Source organism: Chelonoidis abingdonii, chromosome 5 (genome assembly GCF_003597395.2).
Source record: "Chelonoidis abingdonii isolate Lonesome George chromosome 5, CheloAbing_2.0, whole genome shotgun sequence".
In the NCBI taxonomy this organism is placed as follows: Eukaryota; Metazoa; Chordata; order Testudines; family Testudinidae; genus Chelonoidis; species Chelonoidis abingdonii.
The window spans coordinates 125,185,841-125,196,420 of record NC_133773.1 but is presented as its reverse complement, the minus strand read 5'-3'; the positions used below and the strand labels follow the sequence as shown (position 1 = coordinate 125,196,420).

Sequence of the window (10,580 nt, the reverse complement as noted above, 5' to 3'; positions counted from 1 at the left end):
CGCCGGGAGCAGCTGTCTGGCTCCGGAATCATGACTGAAGATGACGGATTCCGTGGTGGTGGAGGGTCATGTCAAATTGAGAGATGGAAAAAAGGTCGCGGCTTTGTGCTTGCAGGGGAGGGGGACCCCCCCAGGGACTGCCCCCTCTCTCCCCACCCCCGGAGGGCGCTTAGCCCCGGGTGCTGCTTGGGGGAGGGGAGAGCTGGCCCCGGGCTAACTCTCATGTCTCCTTGTTTCTCTGCAGTGGAAGAATAGGTGGCTGGTGCTGCGCAAACCCTCCCCGGTAGCAGGTAAGTGCAGCCGCGGGCTGTGTGCTTCGCACGGGCAGGGGAGTGGGCAGCTCCTCCGGGGAGACAAACCCGCTCCCCTGGCAGAGGAGACCGACCTGGGAGCTCGTCCCCCTGGGCCGCGGGAGCGGGGAGTGGAGATTAAACTCTCCCCGCACCCCTGCTCAGCAGCACCTCTCCAGACGGGGCTGGGCTGGTTTCTCCTTCTTCCTTCCTATTCTATCTGGTCGTCTCTTGCCAGGGGGCTAAGCAGCCAGAAATAGCAAGGGGTTGTGGAGGGGACGGCGCCCCGAAGTGTAGTTGAAAGGGAGAATGGGAAAGGCGACGGGCTAGCGCGGAGACCTGGAGAGCTTCGTGATTCCTCCCTCGAGATCTGGCTGGTTCGCTTTACCCTCTCAGGCGTCACTGCTGGGTCCAAGCTGGTGCAGCAGCGCAGGACTCGATTTCTTTTCTAATTCACACATCTCATCTGTTCGGAGCTGCTTGCTACCCCTTTCCTCAAACTCTGGTGGAGTCCTGCTGTTCCCTGGTCAACAGATGCTGGGTTGTTTGCTCCAGCTAATCTGGGCCTCCTCTCTTGTAATATCTGACCACTTCAGAAGTGGCCTTTTTCTGGTGGAAGGGGTGGTTCCTTAATTGTTAGTAAACTTATTAGGACAGTTTGAAAATCATGTAGGTGAAAGGCTAAGTCAGTACTGTGCTGTTATATCTTCAAATCTGGAAATATTTCTCAGAGTCACGTGGAATGTACACATGTATGTGAGTCTGCATCACCTGAAAGCTGACTTTGGAATCACCATGAACTATTTGTTGGCGTTGGACTTAAGTTTATACTTTATCTGCTTTAAAGTCCATTTTTCACATATACGTGCCTAAAGTTGGGTGCCTGTATCATTGTTTTAGTCATCTAAATTCTTGTTTTTATTAATATTTACATGCTGATTAAATCGCCTACATCTCTATTTAACATCCAAAGTCTGTTGTTCATAAAGCTAATGTTCAGGCTTCCAAATATGAACTTAGGTTCCTGACTTTAGGTACTCAAAGCAGGAAACTAGATTCTTCAGAAAGTGGCAGAACAACAAAACATGAATGCTAATTCTACACATTAAAATGTATTATTTTTATTATTTAAAATAGACCATGATTGTTGAATGTCCATAAACCAGGGTGCTTTTTCTTTGATGTGTTTTTAGTTTTCATTTCTTTAGACAGTTATACGGTAAAGGTCTTAAATTTTGCATATGCAGCTGTTTCTGCTAACAGGTGCAAGAATGCAATCCAAAATGTCTGTGAGGCTTTCTGTTAGTTAATGTACAATGCAGTTTTTTCAGCTGTTTTTCACCTCTTTGGAGGGATGCCCATTCTTTTCCCAACTGAGCCCTCTAATGGCAAGTTGCCAGGCGTCAGAGCGCCACACCTAACATTCATAAAAAACGAGCACATGCAGCTCATGTTGGTTCACTTGGAAGTTATTGTGAGCTGTGGAAGTTAAATCTAAAGATCCCTGCTTGAGATTATCCATTTATTTCACTTAAGAGACAGCACAGCATGCTGGGAAGGGAATCTGTACCCTGTAGATGGGGCTGGGGTGCATTTCTGTATCAAGGACAAAGGAGGTGGTAAGCTGCACTGATCCTCCTTGTGGATCCTGATACGTTTGTGAAATGCGCTCCTCCAGTGAGACCTTGAGATTATGATGTTTCATTTTGTTGTATAGATGTTGTTTATTAAAACATCTTTAGGAAAAGGTTAAAACAAAAGGTGACAAAACCAAATATTGAAAACCAAAGGTGCAACACAGAATGATTATGCAACAGTAGGTACTGTGAAGCATTCACCTAGGAAATCTGATCTGAGATGAACCATTTGGCAGTGTAGACCACATTATTTCGTATTTGACTGAGCTGTCAACTACTGTAAGAATTTCTTTTATGGTTCGATATGTTCTAATGAACATAAGAACAGCCATACGAGTTCAGACCAATGTAAATCTAGTCCTGTATCCTGTCTTCCGACAGTGACCAGTGCCGGTTTTTGAACCCAGTTACACTTTTGGCCTTCACAGCATCCCCCTGGCAATGAGTTCCACAGGTTGATTGTGCGTTGTGTGAAGAAGTACTTCCTTATGTTTATTTTAAACCTCCTGTCTACTAATTTAATTGGGGACCCCGGTTTGTGTGTTATGTGAAGGGGTAAATAGCACTTCCTTATTCACTTTCTCCACACCATTCATGATTTTATAGACCTCTATCATACCTCCCCATAGTTGTCCCTTTTCCAAGGTGAACGGGTCCAGTGTTTTTACTCTCTGCTCATATAGAAGCTGTTCCATACCCCATATCATTTTTGTTGCCTTCTCCATACTTTTTCCAATTCTAATATCTTTTTTGAGGTGGAATGATCAGACCTGCACATGGAATTCAAGGTGTGGGTTACAGTGGATTTATATGGTGGCACTATGATATTTTCTGTCTTGTTATCAATCCCTTTCCAAATGGCACCTAACATTTTGTTAGCGTTTTTTGATTGCCAGTGCACACTGAGCGGATGAGCAGACTATTTGTGATGATCCAAGATCCCTTTCTTTAATGGTAACAGCTGATTTAGACGCTATCATTTTGTACGTATAATTGGGATTATATTTTCCAGTGTGCATTACTTTGCACTTTTCAATATTGAATTTCATCTGTCATTTTGTTGCCCACTCGCCCAGTTTTGTGAGATCCTTTTGTAGCTCTTCACAGTCTGCTTTGACGTTAACTATCTTGAGTAACTTAGTATTGTCTGCAAACCTTGTCACCTCACTGTTTATCCTTTTTCCAGATCATTTATGACTATGTTGAACAGCACAGGTCCCAGTACAGATCCTTGGGTGACCCCCGCTATTCACCTCTCTCCACTGTAAAAACTGATCCTTTATTCCTATTCAATTTCTGATCTTTTAATCAGTTACGGATCCATGAGAGAACCTTCCTTCCTTGTCTCATGATTGCTTACTTTTAAGAGCTTTGGTGAGGGATCTTGCCAAAGGCTTTCTGAAAGTTCAAGTACACTCCATCAAACAGATCACCCTTGTCCACATACTTATGACCCCCTCAAAGAATTCTAGTAGATTGGTGAGGAATGATTTCCTTTGCCAGAGCAGTGTTGATTCTTCCCCAACATACTCTCTTCATCTATGTCTCTGACCATGCTGTTCTTTACTATCATTTCAACTAATTTGCCTGGTACTGAAGTTAAGGCCTACTGGTTTGTAATTGCCAGTATAGCCTCTGGAGGCTTTTTTAATAATCAGCGTTACATTTGCTATCCTTTAGTCATTTGGTTCAGAGGCTGATTTAGGTGATAGGTTACGTATCATAGTGGTTCTGAAGGAATTCAAATATGAAACTGCAGAACTCTTGGGTGAATACCATCTGGGTCCTGGACTTTTCTCGGTTTGTTCCCAAATGTCCTTTTCAGATACCTCAACCTGGGACAGGTCCTCAATTTGTCACCTAAAAAGAATGGCTGAGGGAGGTGTGAGAATAGCTTCTTTGCAACAACCCTGTCTTCCTTGAGTGCTGCTTTAGCACCTTGATCATTCAGTAGCCCCACTGATTGCTTGTCAGACTTCCTTTTTCTCATGTACTTAGCATTTTTTTGGTGTTAGATTTTGACTCTTTTGCTAATTGTTCTTGAAATTTGGGCTGCGTAATTATACTTCTACATTTGATTTGCCAGAATTTATGCTCCTTTCTGTTTTCTCCAGTAGCATTGGACTTCCAATTTTAAAATATGTCTTTTTGTCTCTCACTGTCTCTTTCACTCTGTTTAGTCTTGAAGGCATTTTCAGCTCAGGCTCTAGATGCCCTGACTAGCTTCAGAGTCTGAGCTCCTGTCCAGGTTGCAACATCTGCAACAAATAATGAAAGTTGACAACATGGCAACTATAATATTTCTTAATAACAGTGGCCTCATCTTGCAATCTGATAGCGCAGGCAAACCCTGGACACTTTTAACCCGGGAACTAATGTCACATGGGGGTCAACAGGACTGCATGCAGGCTCAGGAGTCTGCCCATGAGAATCAGGTTGTAGGATTGGGGTTTGTTTCCATTTCCACACCAGAGACTGTTGGGACAAACTGTTGCCAATTTTACATTTTGTAGACCTGAAGAATTTACAAAATTTAAAACCAAAACAAATGTTTCTATGATTTTAAAGAAGATCCACTGGATTTTTTTTAAACAAAGAAATATCCCCCTGAAGTATCTATAATTCAAACATTGCAGTGTTCCGCTAGAACTCAAAAAGAGTGACGCCGGTCATGAAGAAAGGGGTTACTACTGGCTCATCTGTTTTCACTGTCCAGGCTGAAAGAAATGCAAATAATAAATGAATAATATGGTCCTAACTTTGCAGCCCTCACTCAGGCAACATTTCTAATGAAGTCAGTGGAAATTTAGTCTGAAAAACTGGGGAATGACAATTTGAATCTCATAAGTAGTGAAAAGTAAAACATTTTTTTTTAAAAAGAATCCTTCTCATTTTAATAAACTATGGTTCATAGACTCTGGGACTAGAAGGGATCTCGAGAGGTCATCAAGTCCAGTCCTTTGCCCTCATGGCAACACCAAATACTGTCTAGACCATCCCTGATAGACATTTATCTAACCTACTCTTAAATATCTCCAGAGATGGAGATTCCACAACCTCCCTAGGCAATTTATTCCAGTGTTTAACCACCCTGACAGTTAGGACCTTTTTCCTAATGTCCAACCTAAATCTCCCTTGCTGCAGTTTAAGCCTAATGCTTCTTATTCTATCATTAGAGGCTAAGGTGAACAAGTTTTCTCCCTCCTTCTGATGACACCCTTTTAGATACCTGAAAACTGCTATCATGTCCCCTCTCAGTCTTCTCTTTTCCAAACTAAACAAACCCAATTCTTTCAGCCTTCCTTCGTAGGTCAGTCGTCTTTCAAGACTTTTAATCATTCTTGTTGCTCTTCTCTGGACCGCTCTCCCATTTCTCCACGTCTTTCTTGAAATGCGATGCCCAGAACTGGACACAAATATGCAGTTGAGGCCTAACCAGCACAGAGTAGAGAGGAAGAATGACTTACTTCTTGTTTCTTGCTCACAACACACCTGTTAATGCATCCCAGAATTATGTTTGCTCTTTTTGCAACAGCATCACATGTTGACTCATATTTAGCTTGTGGTCCACTATAACCCTAGATCCTTTTTGCCATACTCCTTCCTAGACAGTCTCTTCCATCTCTGTATGTGTGAAATTGATTGTTCCTTCCTAAGAGGAGCACTTTGCATTTATCTTTATTAAACTTCATCCTGTTACCTCAGACCATTTCTTCAATTGGTCTAGATCATTTTGAATTATGACCCTGTCCTCCAAAGCATGTTGCAATCCCTTCCAGTGTATCATCTGCAAACTTAATAGCGTACTTTCTATGCAAATCACTAAGTCGTTGATGAAGACATTGAACAGAGCCAGTCCCAAACACGACCCTGGTGGAACCCCACTTGTTATACCTTTCCAGCAAGATTGGGAACCATGAATAACTACTCTCTGAGAATGGTTATCCAGCCGGTTATGCACTCACCTTCTATATCCCATCTAAACTGTATTTGCCTAGTTTATCAATAAGAATATATGCAGAGACCATATCAAATGCTTACTAAAGTCTATGGTACACCTACCACTGCTTCTCCCTTCCTTCCACAGACTTGTATCCTATAAAGAAGCTATCAGTTGGTTGACATGATTTGTTTCTTTACAAATCCATGTTGGCTATTCCTATCACCTTAGACCTTCCAAGTGTTTGCAGATGATTTCCTAATTAACTTGCTCCATATCTTTCCTGGCACAAAAGTTAAACAACTGGTCTGTAGTTTCCTGGGTTGTTTTTTATTTCCCTTTTATAGATGGGCACTATATTTGCCCTTTTCCAGTTTCTGGAATGTCTCCCGTCTCCTGATTTTCCAAAGATAATAGCTTTAAGTGTTACAGTCTTGCTCACTTTTTGGTTTTTATTGTGAGATTTATCAATATTGGGTATTTTTTTGAACCTTAGCTCCTGGAATCATATTATTACAGCTCATTCTTTCTTTTCTTAATCATTTTCTTTTTTTTTTTTAAGTATATTTCATTGGTTGTGGAGAAAAGCTGTGAGTGTGTTACTAAAGTATAGCCTAAAATTTCAAGAACTGAAAGCAACAAAAGAACTCCAATCTTATTATATTTAAATCTCTGATTGGGGGCCTAATTCATGAGTTTTGACTGCATGGAGTTGGCAATAATGGTGTTATTTGTAACATAGATAAGGAATGTTGTAGGGTTTTTTTACATATCAAGTGAAAAACATGTTTTTCATTAATGTAGAGCATCACAAAGATGTACTATTTTTACTCTGATATCAACACTAGGTCTTTAAATTTTAATACTTATTTTAGGAAATTAAGGAATTGCTGGTTATGACATGAACAACGGAAACCCGCATGTCTATAAAGCATAGCAAATGTTGTACGTTAATGTATGTTAATCCTAGGGTCATGAATTTCAGTTGACTTAGGCCCTGGACCGGCGCTTTAACACTGCATAGATGGGCTGATGTGCTCAAAGCCCTCTTGATTCTGTCAAGGTTTTTTCCCCTTTGAACTTTAGAGTTTAAGAGTGGGACCTGCATTATCACTTTTAAGCTTAATTACTGAGCTTAAATCTGGTACGCTGCCACCAGCCAGAAGTTGCGTCTGGCACACTTTCTCTGTTCCCCCTACTTCCTGGGGAACCAGAGACCCAAACCCTTGGGTACTAAAACAAGGAGAAATTAACCATCCCCCTCCTTTTCTCCCCTGTCCTTCCCCCCCCCCTCCCTCACTAGGTTACCTTGAGAGGCTTACACAGATCCACTCCTTGGATTTTAAAAAACAAGGAGAATTAACCATTCCCCTCCTTTCCCCCACCAATCCCTGGTGGTTTGAGACTCAGTCTTCGGATTTAAAACAGGAAAATCATCAGGTTCTTAAAAATAAAGCTTTTAATTAAGAAAGAAAAGTAAAAATTATCTCTGTAAATAGGATGGAAAATGCTTTACAGGGTACTCAGATTCATGTAGACTAGAGGGACCCCCACCGCCTGAGATTCAAAGTTACACGCAAACAGAGGTAAAAATCCTTCAGCAAAAAGCATATTTACAGTTAGAAAACAAACATAGACTAATCTGCCTTGCATGGCTTTACTTATATTTTGACAATGAAAGACTGATTCAGAAAGATTGGGAAAGCCTGCGTGTACGTCTGGTCCCTCTTAGCCCCAAGAGCGAACAATGAACAAAACAAAAAGCACAAACAAAGACTTCCCTCCACCAAGATTTGAAAGTATCTTGTCCCCTATTGGTCCTCTGGTCAGGTGTCAGCCAGGTTCACTGAGCTTCTTAACCCTTTACCATATGTTTATGACAATGTCCATGGGGCTGCAAGCTGGTGTAACTGCCTACCTGCATGGCAGTGATTTGAAGAGGTTAGTCCTGCAAGGTGTTGATGCCTTTGTGTGTTGAGTCATCTGTAAGCCTGAGTCTGATGAGTCATCTGAGGTAATTACCTGGGAGTCCTAAGGGTCCAGTGAATCCACAAGCAGGGGTCTAATCAGGTGACCCCAAGCTAGGTAGATAGGCTCCTAATGAAAGCAGCTGCTCAATGTCACTAAGTTGTCAGGGATACTTCCTGCTGCCCGCTAGCTCTGACGTAGTGCTCCTGACCATGCTTGTGCCTATTCCAGCTCCAATCACAGCTGGCCATCCCATTGTCCTGACACTATACCATTGCCATACCCAGGGTACAGTCTAAACTGGTTAGTAGCTGTGGTGTTTTTTACACTGCTTTCTGTTGTTGCCTCCGCTCCTGGACTGCTCAAAAGTAGCTGGGAGTGACTTACATGCTAACGGCTATGTGCACTTCAGGCGTGCTAGTCGCACCCTTGCTTTTACCAGTGTGAATTATACTGCAGCACACTCCCAGTCCCAGATATTTCCCCAGAAATGTATGTCTTGTATTGCCCAGTCCTCTCCTGGACAGTACAAGCTCATATAAAGAATTTAATTTTATTAATACAAATGATATGCTCAAATTCTGTTATCCCAAGTGGAGTTTCTCAAACTTTTAAATTCAAACACTCTGGTTTAGATAAAACAACAAAGAGCTGAATTTTAAATAACTACAATTAATGAGGCATACAAATCAGAAATGGTTACAACAAAAATAAAGATAAAACACAACTAATGCCTAACTGAATTTAACATTGTTTAACAACGTTTTCCCCACCACATGCTCTCAACAGTACTGGCCAAACTTCCCAGGCCAGGATCCCTTCTTCTGTTTAACAGCTGCTTCCTTTGTTCCTTCTGGTGCAGAGACTCAATGGACAAAGGGAGGGGTGCCCTTTGGATGTCTTCCCTTTCTTTTTATAGTCCTCTTCCTCCTTTGAGAAGCACCTCCAGCTGAGATTCAGGAGACAAAAAGTTTGTGTGGATGGGAATACTATGCTGTTTCTTTGCTAAAATGTAGATTTTTCGCCCATGTCCCCTTTCCTGCCACAGAATGGCCAGTTAGTAAGTAAGCTCATCGATCTTGTTTACACCTGGCCTGAGGCATCAGCTCACTGTTTGTCTCTGAGGAACTGGTTTGACCACTCCCCAGATTTGGAATATGTTTTAGTGACACCATACAGTGGAATTTTGTAACTTTACATACAGTGTTGCTAGACATATTTTACCAGGACCGTAATGACCAGCAAATTAAGTTTTCAAATGATACCTCACAAGGCATACTTTCTACAAAGATTATTACAGTAGTGCGCAAGGGGTGAATACAGGGATGTACAGTCTGTCGCACCACTGCATTGCCTGAGATGAGGAAGACCACCATAATGATGGAATTTACAATGAGACTAGATTTTAAAACATAATGTAAAAAGTGTAAAAATTACTGTTATCTAAAGAGCACCAACACTATAATAGCATCAAAATAAAATCGCAAACGTCAAATCTTAAGCAAATAATACAAGTCCTGGACACATCCTACAGGGCCTCACACAGGCACCATGAATAAAAAGAAATTGAACATAAAGCAATAAATGTTGATTTATACAATTTAAGCCCAAACCCTGCAAGTTTTTGTGCAAGAGGGGATTGATGTGCCTATATGGTGCCCCCTGAAGTCAGTGAGGTTCTGCCCAGGCTCAGCAGTCCATTCGCACACGGGAATTGCAGGATTTGGGCCCTACATCAAATACTACACTTCAGAACACAGTGAATTCTAAGAAAGGAAATTTGAGTGTGAATGCTAGCTAAAAATGAGAGAGCATAGATTTAAGTGATTCTCTAACTGATCCATTATTGGCATTCAGAAGAGATTCTTAATCTTGCTCTTGTTCATCGTTATAAAAGTAAGATTATAACTTTAAAAATCATGATTTAAACATAGTTTTGACAGGAAATAAAGCTGAAAGGCAGAATTCCAGAGAGACGCATTCATCTGTAAAAAGTATTCTTCCTTGTCTATCTTAAGTCACCTTAAAAACAGCCTGGAAAATATTCAATTCTTACAATTTTTTTCAGTAGTCTCCACAGAGTGAAAACTGAATTGAGCCAGCCTATGGCACAGTTGCCAAAAGTGTTTTCTCAAGTTGAGTACTGAGAATTTTGTTCCATTACGCGTCAGGTTCTCTGACAGCTCTGCTTCTTTCAGATTGTTTAGTCATGTTGGTGTACAAGGATAAATCTGAGCGAGCCAAAGGACATAAGGAGAGGAGCAGCGTGACCTTAGAAGACATCTGTGGCCTGGATCCTGGGCTCTCCTATGAGGGCTTAAATCACACACTTGCTATTATCTGTCTATCTCAAGTCGTGATGCTGGGATTTGACAACAAGGAAACTATGTATGCGTGGGATGTACGGATTCGCTACAGTTTGGGGGAAGGTAACCTTTGTCTTGTCACATTCTTCTCTTTTGGAAAGAAGGCAAACAGAACCTTAGGGTACGTCTACACTACGGGATTATTCCGATTTTACATAAACCGGTTTTATAAAACAGATTGTATAAAGTCGAGTGCACGCGGCCACACTAAGCACATTAATTCGGCGGTGTGTATCCATGGTCCGAGGCTAGCGTCGATTTCCGGAGCGTTGCACTGTGGGTAGCTATTCCGTAGCTATCCCATAGTTCCCACAGTCTCCCCTCCCCCTTAGAATTCTGGGTTGAGAGCCCAGTGGCTGATGGGGCAAAAATCATTGTC

At 41.7% G+C, this 10,580-nt stretch overlaps 1 protein-coding gene across 1 annotated transcript in view; it reads left to right on the top strand.

The window, feature by feature from the left end:
* DOK7 (docking protein 7) overlaps positions 1 to 10,580 on the top strand; it is a 105,041-nt gene continuing 94,461 nt past the window's right edge. Inside the window, 3 exon segments of the mRNA XM_032788641.2 lie at positions 1 to 94; positions 245 to 290; positions 10,034 to 10,264. Coding sequence (XP_032644532.2) covers positions 41 to 94; positions 245 to 290; positions 10,034 to 10,264 — 331 coding nt within the window. The 5' untranslated portion in view covers positions 1 to 40.